At 44.3% G+C, this 20,328-nt stretch overlaps 1 protein-coding gene across 1 annotated transcript in view; it reads left to right on the top strand.

Annotated features, from left to right (window-relative positions):
* The window catches only part of LUZP4 (leucine zipper protein 4), a 34,120-nt gene extending 29,528 nt beyond the window's left edge, over positions 1-4,592 (top strand). The window contains exon 7 of the mRNA XM_087860065.1: positions 4,556-4,592. Coding sequence (XP_087716191.1) covers positions 4,556-4,592 — 37 coding nt within the window. The remainder of the gene's footprint in view (positions 1-4,555) is intronic.
* Positions 4,593-20,328: the final 15,736 nt, after the last annotated feature.

Genomic DNA, 20,328 nt, shown 5'->3' with positions numbered 1-20,328 from the left:
AAGAAGTGAGGACCCTGGGATCATGACCTGAGCTGAAGGCAGACGCTTAACCACTTAACCGACTGAGCCACCCAGGCGCCCCTATTTATTTTTTTTGAGAGGAAGAAAGAAAGAAAGAAAGCAGGAGTAGGGGGTGGGGCAGAGGGAGAGGGAGAAAAGCAGACTCCCTGCTGAGCACAGAGCCCTATGCGGGGCTGGATCCTGCAACCCGGAGATGACCGGAGTGGAAATCAAGAGTCAGAGCCACCCAGGAGGAGCCCGTCTACTCTTCTGTAGTGTCTCTCCACCAGTACAAGTAAAGACAAGGTTAAATTCTTTAAAAGCCTAGCATATTAGTTTTCTATTGCTGCTTAAACAAATTACCACAAGCGCTTAGAACAGCACTCCTTTATTATCTCAGAGTCCTACAGCTCAGCTGTCCAGGTGCACTGGGCTGGTTTTCTACCTAGGGCCTCATGGAACTGAAACCAAGTTGCTGACCCTGAGCTGTACTCTTACCTGGAAGCTCTGGGTAAGAATCTGCTTCTAAGCTCATTTTAGTTGTTGGAAAAATTTAGTTCCTGGAGGTTGTGGGAATGAGGTTTCTGTTTCCTTGCTCACTGTCAGCCAGGGGTTACCCTGCTTCTAGAGGTAGCCTGAATTCCCTTTCTTGCAGGCCCCCCTCCATCCTCAAACCAGCAACAACATGTCATGTCCTGCTCGTTCTTTGTTGTTGTTGTTGTAAAGATCATATTTATTTATTTATTTGAGAGAGAGAGAGAGAGGGAGAGCGTGTGCGCACGTACACAAGCAGGGGGACAGGGGGAAAGGAAGAGGGGGAAGCAGGCTTCCTACTGAGCAGGGAGCCTGACATGAGGCTCAATCCCATGACCCTGAGATCACGCGTGACCTGAGCCGAAGGCAGACGCTTAACCAACTGAGCCACCCAGGCATTTTCTCTTCTTTTAAGATTTTTATTTTTTTTTTAAAGTGATCTCTACACCCAACATGGGGACTCAAACTCACACCCAAGATCAAGAGTCGTGTGCTCTACCAACTGAGCCAGCCAGGTGCCCCTCCTTCTCTTTGAGTCATTCTGACTTCTTCTTTTGCCCTCTCTTTTGCTTTTATCACATGATTAGATTTGGCCAGCCCAGATAAACCAGGATAATCTCCCTATCTTAAAGTCAATGGACTCATAACTTTAATTACATCTACAAGGTTCCTTTTGCCGTGGATATGCTATCTCATCGTATTCACAGTTCTGAGGCAACCCTTTGGGGGCTGTTTTTGGAATTCTGCCTACCACATCTAGAATGTCACACTTACCTGCTTTTCAAATTAAGAATGTAATATATTGTGTTCGATAAATCAAAAAAACATGCCCACATTCTATAAAATGTTGTCAAAGGAAAGGAAAGAGAAAGTATGACTAAAAAGTTAATTAGCAAACCAATATTTATTTAATTACTCAGAGCACTCTCTCTTTTTGCCAAATCAAACACTGGTTTGGGTCCAGTTGGGTCCTCGGAGGAACAGTATTTATAACCAGAAAAAAAGTAACAGTGAAAACAATACCTGACTTATTTAAAACCGCTGACTACAGCAACCTAACAATATCTAACAGCAGTTAGGCTTCTGTGGTTCTCTACCTCTTACAGAGTATGACTACATGCTATGGCCTGAATGTTTGTGTACCCCCAAAATTCCTACGTTGAAATCCTGATGCCCCATGTGACGGTGTTAGGCCTTTGGGAGGTGATTAGGTCATAAGGGTGAAGCCAATGTGGATTAGTGTTTTTATAAAAGAGACCCCACAGAGCTCCCTGGTCCCTTCTACCACATGAGGCCATAGCTAGAAGTTGGCAGTCTCTAACCCAGAAGAGGGCATTTATCAGAACCTGATCAGGCCAGCACCTTGATCTTGGACTTCCCAGCCTCCAGAACCATGAGAAATAAATGTTTGTTATTTATAAGCCACCCAGTCTATTTACTTACAGTAGCCCAAACAGATGAAGACATGACATGTGGTCAACATTTTCCCTTCAAGTATTTAGCCATCCATTAAAACAAAAAATCTTCTGTGCTATTTTCATGAAGAGCTATTATAATAAGAGAGAGCAAGAACCAGACCCACCATCAGCCATTCAGAAGGCCCTAGGTAGAGGATACCCCTGCAACACGGCAGAACGAAAATTTTCAGATAGCCAGCTGCTTTTTCTATTAATTTCTATGTAACCACGTGTTCTGGCTACTTTTTAAAAAACAACTGTATTGAGATATAATTTTCACACCATAAAGTTCACCCACTTAAAGTATACAATTCAATGGCTTGTTGTATATTAACAGAGTTATGTCGCCATCACCATAATCTAATTTTACAATGTTTTCATTATCCCCAAAAGAAACCCCTTGTACCCGTTAGTAGTCACTCCCCATTAACTTCTTTTCCTCCCTCCCCCTGAGCCTAGGGCAATTACTAATACATTTTCTTTATATATGGAAGCTCTGGCTACTTTTGTTCCAAAATGCTCATAGGAAAGACCATACTGAAACAATAGTAAAGCTACTTTGGCATTTAAGTAGTAGCAAAACTCATGTAGTGGTTTTGAAGTAACAATATAAAAAAAGGCTAGATGAAAGCATGCAAGCGATCCTCTTGGATGCTATGCAAACGGTCCTAGATTCAAGACTTGGAATCTTTTTTCAAAAAGGTTTATTTATTTGAGAGAGAGAGAGAGAAAGTGGGGGGAGGGGCAGAGGGAGAGGGAGAGAGAATCTCAAGCCGACTCCCCAATGAGCACAGAACCTGACATGGGGCTCCATCCCAGGGCCCTGAGATCATGACCTGAGCCGAAATCAAGAGTTAGCTGCTTAACTGACTGAGCCACCCAGGTGCCCTGGAATCTTTTTTTTTTTTTTAAGATTTATTTATTTATTTGAGAGAGAGAAAGAGAGAGAGTGGGGGGGAGGGGCAGAAGGAGAGAGAGAGGGTGTCTTTAGCTAACTCCAATCTGAGCATGGAGACTGACATGGGGCTTGATCTTACAACCCTGAGATCATGACCCTGAGATCTCAACCTGAGCCGAAACCAGGAGTCAGATGCTTAACCTACTGCACCACCCAGGAGCCCCTATACTTGGAATCTTAATACTAAAAGGAACTTTGGAAATTCTTGAGTATACCTTCTTCATTATATAGCTGGTGGAAAAGAGACCTAGAGAGGCTAAATTGAATGACCCAAAGTTGCTCATCTAATTAGTGCCTATTAAATATATTTTTATTAAATATTATACTTAATTGACAGATGCATGAGATGTGGGGCTAAACCTTTACTTCCAACAAGTAAAAAAACTACAACCAAGAGTTCTCTGAAGAAGTCCAAAGAAAAATGCCTGAAACTGAACTTTCGAGCAATTGGTAATCAGGTAAATGTAATAGAATTGCACCGTAAGCTTGCCCATGAGATGTTCAAGAATCCATGTCTATTTTAAGTATATACAAGGGTTATCTTTTATGTGTGGGGGGAAAAAGTGGTTAACCAAAGCCTAGCTGGAGTCCTTCCCTGTATTTTGCCTTTGTGAAAGACACGAAGGTCAAGAAAATAAGCTGAGCTCAATTACTTATTTTTTTAAAGCAAACTTCAGGTCAAACATGGATTTAGCTCAATCTACTGTGCGTTCACATCTGTAGTGGCCTCAAAGCTCAACATGTTTCTCACCTGCCAAGAAGACACTCTGTTTACTAGACTGTGTACTAAGAAAGCAAAAATGAACAAGAAAACAAAACAAAAAGAATGATGTATTTTTTACAGAGTTTCACAGCAGGGGTTGAAATCAAAAGAATTATCTGCCAAGCTTCAGTTAGCAACAGGTTAAATTAACCAGAGCACCCTGTCCCATCTGTGTTCTGATTAACTGTGTTCCACATAAAAGCATATGACCCAGACATGGGAAACAGGCAATATATGATATCGGAGAGACGACCTGTGCCTCGGAGCAGTATCAATCCTGCTTCTGATTTAGGTTTTGGGGTGATGTTAAAAAGGTATTTCTTGAAGATGGAGAGAGAAACTTAGGCCCGGTGGCAGTCTATGTAAGGAAGAGAGTTAAGTCTTGGGGGATCTTTGAGGTGGTCCAGCTGGTTACAGACTAATAATACCAACTGGAAGTCACTTAGCCCTAGGGGTGTCTTCACAAGGCAGATGACCAAATTCCTGGGCATAGTTGAGGCATTTCATCTCTACTGCATAGAAGTAAGCCTGCCCCTCACCCCACTGTGGAAGTTTACCCACGTACTCTGTGGATAATTATATGCTTTCTTCGCTACCTCCTCAATTAAAGCCCTTTGAGGACACTGTTCAGCCTGTAAGAACCCAAGAGGTGGCTATACCGTAGATCAGACAAACTCCTTTATGCTTTTACGGTCACAGAGAACAGCTTTATGCAGTCTCTTCAAACTCATGGTCTTTCTCTGGTCACTCCCAGTCTTCTCCCTGTCTTCTTCAATAAGCACGTTCCAGGAGTATTTTTTTAATGTTAACCCACCAAAGTCACAGCTTTTCTTTCCTTCACAGACTAAGCTTTCACTCAATGAAAGATTCTCTAAGCTGAAAACGAAGAAAATACCAGAATCAGTTGTCAATTCTGAAGACCAAAAAGCTCTTTCCTCTTAAAGATTTGCTGTTAACAGGGATATTGGAGTGAATTAATGGTAGAGCATAAATATATTCTTTCAGTATTTAACTTTTTGCTGCTGTTTTAATGTATTTTCTTAAGCTTTGATGTGAATAATCTGTCAAAAGTAAGTGTTTACAGAAAAGAAAAAAATGTTTACCTTGTTTGCATAAAAGAACAGGAAGATGAGTATGAACTAGGAAAGGTGACTTGGAAGGAGAGATGTTAGGAAGACAGCTATGTTTTCAGAATAATGTGTCTTTTCAACAGTAGAGAATTTGTTTCTTCGGTTTAATTTGGTTTTTTTTTTAAGGATTTTATTTACTTATTTGACAGAGATAGAGACAGCCAGCGAGAGAGGGAACACAAGCAGGGGGAGTGGGAGAGGAAGAAGCAGGCTCATAGCGGAGGAGCCTGATGTGGGGCTCGATCCCATAACGCCGGGATCACGCCCTGAGCCGGAGGCAGACGCTTAACCGCTGTGCCACCCAGGCGCCCCCTGGTTTAATTTGTTTTTTGAGTTCTAGAGCCCACATATGAATCCTAAGTAGATTCTCTTTCAAAGGTAGAGCAAAATTATTGATAAGGGTCTTTTGTGATGAACTATTCTCTAAGACTGAATTCCACTCTTCATTAAAAGGACAAATTTGTACCCAAGACTTTTCATTTTTTTCTAGGAAATTATGCTTTTGTTTTTGACATGAACTTGTAACAATTTCAAATTGTCGTTTTCCATGAACACATTAAGTTAATAAAGTTTAAATACAAACGTGACTTTTTTCCTTTCCATTGATACTTGGGGTCCAAAGTAATAATGATCCTGATACAGACAGACTATCAAAGTGTAATTTAGAGGTCAGCTGTTGTCCAGCTAAGCCCGTTGTTACAGTACACTAAAAATACTGTTTTATAATGACTGGGTACTTCCATGTAAGACTGGTGGCTTTTAGTCTAATTTAATAAACTCTGTCCTCACATTTAATACTTATTTGTGTGAGGAAAACGAAATACAGTATAGAAATGTAGGAATAGCTGGATTCCAGTCTGGCTCATTCATACCATTGTTTTCTGAACTAAACTACAAGTGGTAAAGACTCTCCTACCAACAACATCGTGTTGAAAAGCAAAGCAATCACCAGTTTGACCTAAGGTCTGTATGCGTGGCAGTTGTTTGTCACCAAGTCCTAATCCTGAATATAGAGAATGACAATATGCGTGAAGCTTCAGAATGTCATTTGTAGCAAGTGATTTGGGGAAAGAATGTTTCTTCAGATCCCAAAAACAATATATGTTCGTTGAAGACATTTTGAAAATACAAATACAAAAAAACCCACAAAATCATATACATAACACCTGTGATCTCTAACCCCATATTTATTTTCTGGACACTAAGATTTCTTCAGTAGCAAAGCTTTCTTTCCACAGTATGTACCCAGCTCCCCATTGCCAGACATTTAGGCTGCATCCAGTTTGAATTTTTATAAATTAAACTTGTGACGAGCATCTGTGTAGCTCTATCTTTGCAGTACAACTCCGGTTTGTTCCATACGATCATTTTCTGAAAGTAGAATTGCTAGATAAGATGGTACTTGTGTAGAATGTTCCACATATTGAGACAGTGCTGTACAGAATACGTACAGAATAGGAAAGCCTTATTTTCTCATGCCCTCATCAACAGAGAATGTGGGAGGGATATATTGTTTTCAATGTCTTGCTTGCTGATGGACAATATCGGGTAAGGACAAACAGCGTAAGTCAACGAACCTAGTAATATCTTCCAAGCTCCAGATGGTCTCTTCTCTATATTAAACAGTAGCCATGGTGTCTTCTCTATATTAAACAGCAGCCATACAACTCACACATCTCTCCCTCTCTACCTTGAATAGCGTTAGAAGTACAGGAGCAGAAACAACCAGTTTGGTCAACGCCAAGAGAGAAACACTCTAGCTGGTTGTCGGTACACGAACCTGTTTGGCTGACAGAATTTTCCACGTTTGCCTCATTTAGCACCAATCATAGCAGTAATTTTTTTAAAAGATTATTTATTTATTTATTTATTCGAGAGAAGGGGGGCGGAGAACACAAGCAGGGGGAGCAGCAGGCAGACAGAGAGGGAGAAGCAGGCTCCCCAGCTGAGCAGGGAGCACAATGCGGGGCTCACTCCCAGGACCCTGGGATCATGACTTGAGCTGCAGGCAGATGCTTAACCCACTGAGCCACCCGGGTGCCCCATATAGCATTAATTTTTGAAGTGAGGGCCTCAAACCAGCATCATCAGCATCACTTGGGACGTTGCAAACTCCAGGCTCACCCCAGACCTACGGAACCTGCAACTCCAGCTGTGGGCCCCGGCGGTGTGTGTGGTGCGTGCTACGGTGTGAGACGGTACGCTATCCGGCTACTCAGTGGTAACTAGAAGTCCCACCCAAGGCCAGGTAGAAATTGTAGGGCTTACCCCGCCTCCCTGTCTTCTGTTTCAACCTCTCTGCTTATTACTTTTTCCCTACATCAGGAACCTGCACTCTCTCCTCTCCTCTCCTCTCCTCTCCTCTCCTCTCCTCTCCTCTCCTCTCCCCTCTCCTCTCCTCTCCTCTCCTCTCCTCTCCTCTCCTCTCCTCTCCTCTCCTCTCCGTGTTGGCGCTAATACTGTCCCCAGGGGACGAGCGTGGGTGTTGGAGGACCCTCTGCTTGTCTGCATGTGCAGTCGTCTCAAGCAGCTGTCCTCTGATCTTAGGTTTCCTAGAGCTAGGGCCCGGGATGTACCAGCGGATCCCACTCTATTTATTGGTCGGGGCGGGGGTGGTCATGGAACTCGACATGGCAGAGCTGGCATTTGAACCCAAATCTCTCAAGTCCCGGAGCCCATACTCCACATGCACGCCTTTGCTTCGAGCACACCTCTCTCTGGGGACGTTCCTTCGCTCCTTGGCTGACTGTGGATCCTGCCTGGTCCTTCAAGCTGCAGCTCTGCTATGTTACATGCAGGAAAACACTGCAAAGTTGGTATGTGATTTGGTCCCTTTGTGATTTGATCCCTGGCTTTGCTCTCTTCTCTTCTTTCCTTCCAATTTTCTTCTCCCACATACCTTTCCAGCCATGCTAACTTCCTTGTTATGCCTCTAACGCAGTAGGGCACTCCTGCCTCAGAGCCTTTGCACCTGCCTTTCCATCAGCCTAGGACGCTTTCCCTCTAGAAGACTTTTCCTCCAGACATTCGCACGGCTTCCTCTCTCTGATCATTCAGGGTTCTGCTCAAATATCACTTCTGGGGTGCCTGGGTGGCTCAGCCATTAAGAGTCTGCCTTTGGCCCAGGTCATGATCCCAGGGTCCTGGGATCCGGCTCCCTGCTTGGCGGGAAGCCTGCTTCTCCCTCTCCCACTCCCCTTGCTTGTGTTTCCTCTCTTGCTGTCTCTGTCAAATAAATAAATAAAATCTTTAAAAAAAAAGCCATAAATATCACTTCTCTGCCGTCCCTCTCCTGTCACCTGTCACACCATGCACGCTCTTTCGTGGGGAGCCTGGGGCCAAAGCATTCGAAGACAGCCTGCTTCTGGGTCAGGGGTTTTGTATGGAGCAGAGCAGCTCCCTTGCTGCGATGGATTGTAAGTCAGCCCTCAACACAAGGGTTTGTAAAAAAAACAAAACAAAAAACAAAGACAAATATCACTTCTACCACCTCAGACACTGTCCATGACCACCCTACCTAAAAGAGTACTGCAATCACTCTGTCCCGTTATCATGCTTTCTTTTTCTTTACAGCATTTTTAAAAAAGATTTTGTGTATTTATTCCACAGAGATAGAGACAGCCAGCGAGAGAGGGAACACAAGCAGGGGGAGTGGGAGAGGAAGAAGCAGGCTCCTAGCGGAGGAGCCTGATGTGGGGCTCGATCCCAGAACGCTGGGATCACACCCTGAGCCGAAGGCAGAAGCTTAACCGCTGAACCCCCGTGCCACCCAGGCGCCCCAGCAGCATTTTTTAAAAGATTTATTGTTTTTGTCAGAGAGAGCACAAGCCCGGTGGGAGGGGCAGAGGCAGAGGGAGAAGTAGGGAGCAGGGAGCCCACTGCTGATCCCAGGACCCTGGGCTCAGGTCCTGAGCTGAAGGCAGACGCTTAATGGACCAAGCCACCCAGGTGCCCCTTTCTTTACAGCATTTGTTGGTCTATAACGTTTGATGCTATCTTCATTTGGTGATTGTTGCCCCTGCCCTTGAACGTGAACACAAGATGGCAGGGAAGTCCTTGATTTGTTTGTCTTCACTATTTTAATCGCCAGTGCATAACAAAGTGTCTAGGGCTAATCAATACTTGTTGACTGAAATTTGAAGTGTTGCCAAAAAAAAAAAAAAAAGCCTTAAACAAAGATAAGAAAAAAGGTACCATCATGTGTTAGATTTTTGAAACTATAGGAAATCGGTGTTTCCCACACCTACTTTCCCAGACTTCACACGTTTTCTGAAATAATAACATTTTACTTATAACAGAAAAAAATAAATCCATTTGTGAGTGAAATACTAAGCCATTAAAGTATTTAAGTTGCTTTTTGGACTGTGCATCTGGTGTCTTTAGTCACGTGGGGTTTTTTGTTTGCTGTGGGCTGGGAAGAAAGATTTCCATGCTCCGGCTGAGACGTCCCTCAGCCAGCAGATGGCAGCATTCAACTTCTAAACTAGAACCTTCCACTAACCTGCAACCCCCCCAATAAAAGAACAAAAAGGAAGGAGGCAGGAAAGGGAAAGGAAGGGGTGAGGAGGGAAGGAGGAGGGAAGAAGAAAGATACTTTCTGGTTAAACAAGTTGTGGAGTGTTTGGATACTTCAGAAAACGGACGTTTGTTTGAAGCTAAAAAACAGTCTTACAGCAGTTTCCTAGCTTAATTCAGACGGATGATCTTCAGGCTCTTTATCTATTTTCCGATGAAACATTTTGTTTAGAAATAACTAGACGCACATGCAGTTGTGAGCGGCAGTACAGACCCCACATGCCCAGGACCCTGTTTCCCTGGTGGCACCATCTGCAGAACTAGAGCCCGGACTCGGATCAACTGGCCTTTTTTTTTTTTTTTTAAGTGTATTTATTTGACAGAGACACAGCAAGAGAGGAAACACAAGCAGAGGGAGTGTGAGAGGGAGAAGCAGCATCCCCGCTGAGCAGGAAGTCCAATGCGGCTGGATCCCTGCACCCTGGGATCATGACCTGAGCTGCAGGCAGACGCTTAACGGCTGAGCACCCAGGCGCCCCTCAACTGGCCTTTTGAACGTTCAGAAACACGTGGTCACACCCAGCAGATTTAAGTTACAGTTAATGACACAAAATGTGCAGGTACAATCTGTTCTCTAAAGGCTAATTTCCTCAAGCTCCCCTCCCACTACCCCCAAAATATTTGGCTAAACTGACATGTGAGTGAGCATTACTTATTTGCCAATGCACGAATGGAAAAATAATAAAATTTCCCTCACTTTCATTTTGTTTGCAATATCCTCATTAAAATAATTTCAGGGGCACCTGGGTGGCTCAGTCGGTTAAGCGCTGCCTTGGGCTCAGGTCATTCTCTGGGCCCTGGGATCGAGCCCCGAGCCCCACTTCCAGCTCCCTGCTCAGTGGGAGAGTCTGTTTCTCCCTCTCCCTCTGTCCCTCCCCCTGCTTGCAGGGGCACACTCTCTCTTAAATAAATAGATAAAATCTTTAGAAAAAATAACTTCGGAAAATGTGCACACCGACAATTCAGGAAGGTGCTGCTTTGATGAACTCTATAAGCTGCTATTAAGACACAGCCCGGTCACCCTGAGTGGGGGGCTCTGTGGCCCCCTCCAGTCCTGAACTCCTGGTCGGCACCACGCCTGCCACCCTCCCGATGCCCTGGGCTGGTCCTGACAAGGAGGCAGACACAATCTTGAGGCTATTTAAACACCGAATCCTGAAAGTCCACTGGTAGAGAGGAGTGGTGGCATACTTTTGCACTTCCCAGAGCCACACTTGGCAGGGGTGATAGTCAAGAACAGCTGCCTTCAAAGAGTATCTATCTTGAAGACCTCTGAACCATTAACTCACCCCCCCATCCCCACGGCTCTAACTACTGCTCCCCCAAATCACTTTCCTTTGCCACATAACTGAGGTACATTAACATTTGTCTTCTTTTAAAGTCGGGTATTCCAAGAGGAATTCAAATAGTCGCAGAATGTGCATGCTATAAAGTCACGAAATCTGGGTTTTGTTTTCTTTCTTAGGGAAGGAAGTCTGAGACTAAGGGCTCGTGCAACTTTCCCATGGTCGTGTAGCCAGTTAGTGGCCGAGCTAAGAGCTAAGCAAGGCCTAGGTCTTCTACCTGCAGCCCAGCGTGGCTTTGTGCTTTGCTTTTCTTGAAGAATATATGCCTTGCCAGCTAGGACTTGCTTTAACATATTCTAGTAATAAATAAACAAATAAGGAAGATATAATTATATGTAATATGTGAATAAGTAATATGCATGAATATTCTATAATAAGAAGGTTTTTTAAAGATTTTACTTTTATTTATTTAGAAAGAGTGCACATGCATGGGGGGAGGCAAAGGGAGAGAGAGAATCCCAAACAGACTGCACTGAGTGCAGAACCCAACATGGGGCTCCATCTCACAACCCTGAGATCCTGACCTGGGTTGAAATCAAGAGTGGGACGCTTAACCGGCTGAGCCACTCAGGCGCCCCTATAATAAAAAGAGTTTTTAAAAAAAGAATATATCTTATTGTACCTTGGCTTGGATAAGTGTACTACTAGATATTCTCTTATTAAAGCACATCCAGATTCGAGAACTGAGCAAGGAATACAAGAAAAGGAAGGGTGGGAAATGGCGAGGTTGAGGATGAGGACAAACTTCTTCCAGTTAATTCCTTATCTAGTCTTGGTTCTTTTTTTCTTTTTTCTTTTTTTTTTTTGAAGATTGTATTTATTTGAGAGGGAGCAGAGCGAGAGTGAGAGAACACAAGCAGGGCCAGGGGCAGAGGGAGAAGCAGATTCCCCACTGAGTGGGGAGCCCGATGCAGGACTCGATCCCAGGGATCTGAGACCATGACCTGGGCTGAAGGCAGATGAGTAATCGCTAAGCCACCCAGGCACCCCTAGTCTTAGTTCTTGACTGAACCAGTTATATGATCTTAGACAAGTCACTTCTCTCCTAGAAGCTTCAGTTTCTTCATCCAGTGAGGTCTTTAGAGAAGGTGGACTTTTAGGTGCAGGAAGCCATACACACCTCGGCTCCCTACAAAACCTGAAATATTTAAATTCCTCTTTGAATTTTCTGAAAAAGACGCCAAAGGAAGCCTCAGATCAGAAGAAGCCCCGTGGTCCTGGCCTTATCTTTTTTTTTTTTTTTTAAGATTTATCTATTTATTTTAGAGAGAGAGGAAGAGAGAGCACAAGCAGGAGGGGCAGGGAGAGAGACAGAGAATCTCAAGCAGACTATGCGCCCAGCGTGGAGCCCGATGCGGTTCCCACCACCCTGAGATCACGACCCAAACCGAAACCAAAGTCCGAAGCTGAGCCGACTGTGCCGCCCAGGCGCCCCCTGGCTCTGTCATTCTTTATGGCTCAGCAGCCCTACAGCCCCACAGTTCCTCAGAAGGCCTAAGGCCACCCGTTCTGGAATGGGACTGAAGTCGTTGGCAAGCAGGCGTACTCCCTGCTGAGGTCTCCCCATGGACGGGGGTACCCAAGGAACGTGGCTACGTACCACTGCCAGGGCTACCTCAGCTGCCATTTGACTAGAAGAGAGAGGCTGTGGTAGACCAAAGTTTAAATCCCATCTCTGGCACTTCCTAGCTGTGTGTGATCTTGGCTAGGTTATTCCTAGCTCTCAATCTCCCCACGGAGAAAATCGTTGTGAGAAGCAAGGTAATCATAAATGTGAGTGGGAAGGTAGACAGAAAGGTGATAGAAGAATACATTTGAAATACTACTAGATTTCAGGGTTTACCCTTCAGGGTTCACCCCCTTCCCATTCAAGTTGCTAGTCATGGCCCTGGTGGTGACAGGAGGTTGTCAGAAGGTGTGAGCCGTGGTATCTTCCTGACTTGGGAGCAGCAAAGCTTTCAGGCAGTGGTGAGCTAGAGCCAGCTCCAAATGCCTTCTTGTTTTCTTCCTTGAGGTGAAATTAATATAGATTTAACCACTTTATTTTATTTTTATTTGTTTTTAGAGAGAGAGCACAGGTGTGCATGTGCCAGTGCGGGGCAGGGGGAGGGGCAGAGGGAGAGAGAGAATCTGAAGCAGGCTCCACACCCAATGCAGAGCCCAATGCGGGGCTCGATCTCATCACCCCGGAATCACGACCTGAGCCTGACACTAAGGACTGAGCCACCCAGGCGCCCCTAGAATGAGCTGTTTTAAAGTGAACAACTCAGTGCCATACATCCAGTGCTAAAACATGTCCGTCACTCCAAAATTAAACCCCACGGCCTTTAAGCAGTTCCTTCCCCCTCCGTGCACCCCCCCCAGCCTCTGACAACCACCAGTCTGCTTTCTGCTTCTGTGGATTTGCCTATTCCGGGTATTTCATAGAAACAGAATCATGGGACCTTTGTGTCTGCCTTCTCTCACCTAGCATCATGTTTTCAAGATTAATCCGTCTTGTAGCATATCTCAGTACTTCATTCCTTCTTACTGCTGAATAATACACATCACACACCACATTTTGTTTGTCCATTCATCAGTTGGTGGATCTTTGAGTGGTTTCCACTTTTTGGTTATGATGAATAATGCTACCATGAACATTCCTGTATAACGTGTGTGTGTGTACATGTTTCCAGTGTTCTTAGGTATGTACCTAGGAGTAGAATTGCTGGGTCATATGGGAACTCTGTGTTACCAGGGTTGGAAAAAAATGCCTGCAATCAGCTTTCAAGAGCCAGCTGGAAATCAGCACGTGAAGATGTGCCACATCATTAGCCAGCTGGGAAATGCAAACTCAAACCACAATGAGATAGCACTTCACACCCACTAGGATGGGTGTAATCAAAAAGACACAGGGGGCGCCTGGGTGGCTCAGTCGGTTAAGCATCCAGCATCCGGCTCTTGGTCTATGCTCAGGTCTTGATCTTAGGGTCAAGGAGCCTACTAAAAAAAAAAAAAAAAAAAAAAAAAAAGACAGGTGTTGATGAGAATGTGGAGAAATGTGAGTCCTCATACTTCGCTGGTGGGATTGTAAAATGGTGCAAATGCTTTAGAAAACAGTCCGGCAGTTCCTCAAATGGTTAAACATGGAGCCAGTGCCTCTGTGGCTGTTTCCTGGGCATGGGGAGGGGACAGTGGTCAGGGTCTGAATAGAATAGCTAGAGAGACTTCTCCCTTCCCCAGGGGTGGGATAGGCATTAAACACATGCCCATTCGATGAATATATGGATACGACATTCATCTCTTTGAGGTCACCATATGTCATACCCTCCAACACTACCTCTACCTCTTACTTCCCCAAATGGCAGCAGGAATTCTTCTCTCCTAAACAGCTGGTGCAGAAAAGCCCCTTGTGGTTTTCCTTTTTCTGTGATAACTGATTTTTTTTTTTTTTTTTTGGAAGAGCGAGCAGAGGCTTACCATATAATTCACATAATGTATTTCAAACATGCAATTCACATTATGTAGTTTCCTGCTTCTGGATCTTATTCCCACTGTCCTCCCTATGCAACTGACTCTCTCATTCCTTTCATCCTGTCTAGATCCTTCCCACCCTGTGAGATCCAGGCCAAATCCCACTCCCACCCCTTGTAAAGTCTTCCCTCAATCAAACTCGGGATTGAAGTGCCCAGTGACTCTGTAGCAGAACTCCTCAATATCATAATACTCTTGACCAAATGCTGTAAAACGCTGTTGTATTTTAGCCTAATACAGTTAAATACATCATTTTTTGGTATATGTCATGCCACCGTATGCTAGAGAAACCGTGGCAGGGGCAAATAGTTGAAGAAATAGTTAAGGTGGGTAAATTTAAGATGGAGCAAATGTGAACTAAATTTTTTTTTTTATCTTACTTGCAATTGTTTGATTTTAGTTGGAGCCCTAATGCTGTGTAGCTGTATTGTGTCACTTCCTTTCGGTGGCCAAATAAGGGGGACAAGAAATTGGCAGGTTTGGATTCTAGTCCTAGCTTTAGTTCCTAACTAGGTATGTTATCTTGGAGCGACCTTAACCCTCCTTAAGAATCAATTGGAAAGTGGCCAAGCAACAGCATGTTAGACAGGCAGAAACTCAGGCTCGGCTCCAGACCTACTCAAACAGAAGCTGCGTGTTAACAAGATCGTCAGGTGACCCGTATGTCCGTCAAAACCTGAGAAGCAGTGGCCTTACATTCATTGTAGTCTCTTAGCTGGTCTCTCCGTCTCCACTCTGGCCCCTTCCAATCCATCCTCTACATTGTGCCTAGGAAGATCTCTTCAGTGGACCGAACAGATTTTATTACTTCCCTATTTAAATCCCTCAAGGGGTGGGGGCGCCTGGGTGGTTCAGTCAGTTAAGTGTCTGCCTTCAGCTCGGGTCATGATCTCGGGGTCATGCGTCCTGCATCAGGCTCCCTGCTCAGTGGGGAGTCTTCTTCTCCCTCTGCCCCTCCCCCTGCTCGCGCTTTCTCTCAAATCAATACATAAAATCTTTAAAAAAATTAAAAATAAAAAAAATTAAATCCCTCGGGGGCTCCCTATGATTAAATAGCAATATGGAAAGAGCATAGGCGCAGTTTCTAGAATGTGGCATGCTGTTTTATGCCTCTAAGCTACTGTCTATGTTGCTTTCTCTTGGGGGAAGTATTTTCCCATCTTCGTTTCTTTCAATGTTCAGCTCAAGTGTAGCCCCATCGGGGAAGCTTTTTCTGTCCCTCCTGTAGTTGGGCCCCTACGCTAAACAGCCTTTTTCGAAGGCATGGGCACGAGTTTATTATGGTGATGTGTGCACTTGTCTGTGTCTCTTTCCCAGCTGTGAACTCTACCCCCACTGTGCTATGTGTGGGGATTCCGTGGGGAATGGGACAAATTCTCAACCCTCTTGAAGCTTACAGAGCAGGTGGGGAAAGGAGCCAATAAACAAATAACTCTAAAATTAAATTGTGAGGGGCGCCTGGGTGACTCAGTCGGTTAAGCGTTCAGCTCCTGATTTTGACTCAGGTCTTGAGATCGAGTCCCTTGTGGGGCTCCATGTTCAGCGCAGTCTACTTGAGATTCTTTCCCTCCCTCCCCCTCTGAGCCTCCCTCTGCTCTCTCTCTCTCTCTCTCTCTCCTCTAAGTGAATAAGGAAAAATCTTTTAAAAACTAAATTGTGCAAAGTCCTATGATGGATACAAGCAGGCTATGGTAAGAGTAGGGAGGAAGCAAAGTCCTCCCTGAAAAAGTGACATTCGCATTGAGGTTGAAAGGCTGAGTAGGTGTTAACCTTATTCATATGCTTATGCTGAAGCCTAGCATAATGCCTGGCGCACGGTAGGGTGCCTTAAATACTGAGTGAATGCCGGGCCTAGCTCCCAAGGTTCTCGTGAGGATCAGTCGGTAACATCTGCAAAAACTCTTAGGAGATTATAAAGTGCAACAAAATGCAACTTTATTACAGACTCTGTCTTCAGAGGATGGGAAGCAGAATTCAAGGTCAGGGTCAGGAGCCTTAGAAAACTTCTGCAGACCCACAAGCTCTGCCCTAGCCAACTGCATACAGTCTTCTCCCCAAACATAATTTGCCCGTTCTGTTTGGATCATCAACATGGCCTTAAATAAGATGGAGGAGGGAGCAGACGCATGGCTTGTGTGGGTGTAGTTTTGGATGAAGTCCTGTGACGGGAAGGCAGCCAGCTCTAGTGCATTGACTTGAAGATCAAACTGGATGACCTCCAAGGGGGGAGGGGGATGCTAAGGGCAGTGCGAAGTGGGGAAGGTGATTAAGAAGAGTATTCATGGTGTTTTGGCCCCTCAATATGATTAGATTCTGTGTTTAAGTGTTTGAGTTCCTTTCCTTTACCTCCCTGACTTATGGCTGTCCAAATATTTCCTGTTTCCAGCAAGACCAGAAGAGAATTAACATAAATTTAGCATCTGCTGTGTGAAAGACGCTGGAGTATGTGCTTTTAAAATATGTAGAACACAGGCGCCTGAGTCAGACTGTCTAGACTTGAACCCCTCCCGTTCCATCGCTTTATGCTAACTGTATAACCTTAGTCAGAATGCACTCTCTCTCTGCATCTAGTTTCTTCCTCAGTGATGGGGATAATATCTCGTAGAGTTGTGAACAGGACTCAGGTGAGTATTAGATATAATATTTCCTGAGTATCGACATCAATAAATGAGCACTGTTATGGCAGCTATTACTTGCTGATTGATTTCTGGATTGAACCAAGGTCAGGGTCAGGACTTTCTTCCATGCACAGGTTTCTACATCTTTCCTCACAGGTTGGTTGCCTAGGTCCATAGGAATAATAATATATAAGTAGGCTGTCTTGGTCCCTCCCAGTGATCGCCAACACTGCTGTCATCCTGGAGTTGAGGCACATAATCTAGTGAAGTGATATTGTACTGGTTCCTTAAGAACTTTGCTGATTAACTAATTAATGAATTAAATCTTCAACAAATGTTGAAGTACCTACTGTGACGTACTATTGAGTACCTATTACGTGCTAAGTCCTCAGAATCGAAGAATAAGATAGTCTGGGGCCTAATTCAAGAGTTGCTTCTCGAAGATTAAGATGGGGCTCTTTTTGGGGTCTTACAGAGGACCATAGCTTTAGCCTCAAGGATCTCAATCTTGGGAGACCAAAAAGAGATATAAACAGAAAGAACGCTATGGTAAATATAGCTGGCGACTGTTGCTTGTAAGCCCTTATATTCCAGCACAGAATGAACTTAGTGATCCAAGGTAGTTTAAAACTGACCTTGGCTCCTTTCGGGAAATACAAATAGAAACTGAAAATAAATTGCTTCTAAGGAGTGGGAATGGGAAGAGAGACTTGCTTTCCATCACAAGTTCTTCAGCGTGCCTTGATTTGTCACTGAGTGCATACAGTATTTGATCTTACTTTGAAAAGTTCAGAACAAAATTAATAAACTATGAAACTGCCTCTAAAATATGAGAGCCTACCACCTCCTATTTCCATTTGGACCAGCCATTTGATACAACTAGGGTCTGGGATGAGAGAAGGCTTGGGAAAGGGGACGTACAGTGGAAAAAAGATATTTTGTTGGGCAGGCTGCTTGTTAATGGTTTATTTAAGCTTGAAAGATTGTTTCTTTGTTCTTATGGCCAAAATAGACATCAAAATAGCTGAATCAAAACAACCTACTTAGTGTATTGACCCTCCTGCCAACACTTTACATCTACTGTGGTATCCTTACCTCTCTCTAGAACCTAAGGAAAATATATTGCCCAGTTGTATATGTGCTTTCTGGTCCCAGCTATTCCTCTTCTGAGTTGGATGGTGCTAGGCAAATTCCTTTCCTCCTCTGGATCTTAGGCCCATCTGCTCACGAGGGTGTGGATTATATAAGTAATTTTCACAGTTGCAAACTTGAGTTTCTGTGGGAACTGAGCAGGGGCCTCGCAGGACTTGAGGAGGGTGGTGAGAACCGAGAACATCCACCTTTGCGTCAACCAGAGCAGCTAAATCCTGCTTCCATCTTTTATTTATTGCTCTTTCTAATAAGGTTTCTACTGAAATAAGGGTTTTATTTATATAAAGTATTTTTCTTTTTTCTTTCCTTTTTTTTTTTTTTTTAAGAGAGAGAGGAGGAGAAAGAGAGAGAGAGAGAGACCCTGTGAGCCAGGAGAGGCAGAGGGAGACAGAGAGAGAGAATCCCAACCAGGCTCCACGTTCAGTGTGGAGCCCAACACAAGACTGAGCCGAAATCAAGAGTCGGACACTCAATCAACTGAGCCACCCAGACACCCCTATAAAGTATTTTTCTAATCACTGAAGTAGATAATCTAAAGTAGATACCAACATCCATACTACAGTTCTATGGTTTTAAAGGAATGCTATAACTAGTCGAATATTGAAAGCAACAGTGTATTTCTAACAGAAAATAGCTTAAAAATCACTTTGACATCATTATCTCATTTGCTACCCAGAATAACCCTATGAGGGTTAAAGAAAGAGAGACCAAGAGAAGAGGGATTCTTGGGGCACCTCGCTGGCTCAGTCAGTGGAGCATGGGGCTCTCGATCTGGGGGTCATGAGTTTGAGCCCCACATTGGGCGTAGAGCTTATGTAAAAAAAGAAACAAAAGGAAAAAAAAAAAGAGAAAAGGAACTCCTTACCTCAGCATCTGCAGCTGAAGAATGAGAGAACGACGACGAACCCAGGTCTTCTAACGTTGATTGCTTATCAGTCCCCACCGCACTGTACCACCACACTTCTCAAAGCATGGTTTTACTACAAAACAATGAAAAGTCCCTCAGAAGCAATGTTGGGCGCCGTAGACACGGAAGTCAGAAAGTTCTTTAGCACCTTGGGAAGTTCAATAGGCCCAATTCCTACAGGTCACGACTGTCAGTACCCAGCCAGAGTTGCTGTTTACCTCTTTCCCTTCCTGCTCCTACTTTTAACCCCCTTTTGATCACACCTGGCTACTTAAGCAGAAGACTTTAGCTTCTCCCTCATGTGAATTACATAAACTATGTTTGTCTTCCTCATTTAAGAGTTTTATTTGGGCTCCTTATTTGATCACGTTTTAAAGTCTTAACCTTTCAGTGTAATGAAGTTTATACTCCAATGATTTGAAATTCACATTTCCATACCATCGAGGTGGCCACATTAACTAGTCTAAGGAACATTGGAAGAGAAAGTTAGACATCTTGAGAAGCTATCCTAGAGTACCAGTGAAGTTCACTTGACTCATCTTTGAGGAAAAGTTTTCTCTGTCATGTGAAAAGATTTAGGTCTCTTAGAAGAGAGCCTACTTCAGACCTAGGCCTGGCTTAAAATGATATAAACAGGGGCGGCTGGCTGGCTCAGTCAGAGGAGTGTGTGACTCTTGATCTTGGGGTCATGGGTTCAAGTCCCATGTTGGGTGTAGCGACTACCAAAAAAAAAAATAAACTTTAGAAGAAAGATATAAACAGAGTTGGAAATAGTAAGAAAAAAAAGATGTTTACAGACCTCAAGATTCACAAATTAGTGACTAAAATAGCACCTAACACCATTGTCAATAAATAGCTGAGGCAGGAAGGGGGTGATGAGAAGAAGTAATGAACACTGTGTGGTTGGGGTGGAAATGCCTTAGAAAGGAAATTAGCGTGACACCTGGGTGGCTCAGTCGGTGAAGCATCTGCCTTCGGCTCAGGTCATGATCTCGGGGTCCTGGGATTGAGCCCCCCCCCCCGTTGGGCTCCCCGCTCAGCAGGGAGTCTGCTTGTCCCTCTCTCTTTCCCCCTCCCCCTGCTTGTGCTTGCTCTCTGTCTCTAGTAAATAAATAAAATCTTAAAAAAAAATTTAAAAAACCCGGTGGTTCTTAATGACGTGGCTGTAGGAAGCAGGCGAGCCTTCCATAAGGGGTTAACTCTCTGGGTCTCTATCTCCTTAGACCCTAGCCAAGATGCTAAAGCTGAAGGGGTTGGGAGGCAGAAAGCTGAGAAGGGCCCGAGGAGGGCAAAGTTAGCAGACATCAGGAATTCTCTTGAAGCTGCTCTGAAACCACACTAGAAATCAAGGGAGAGAAAGGAGAACATTACTTTG

Source organism: Ursus americanus, chromosome X (genome assembly GCF_024610735.1).
Source record: "Ursus americanus isolate L20-20 chromosome X, mUrsAme1.1.p, whole genome shotgun sequence".
NCBI lineage: Eukaryota > Metazoa > Chordata > Mammalia > Carnivora > Ursidae > Ursus > Ursus americanus.
The sequence above is the reverse complement of the archived record's forward strand: the minus strand, read 5'-3'. Positions and strand labels throughout refer to the sequence as shown.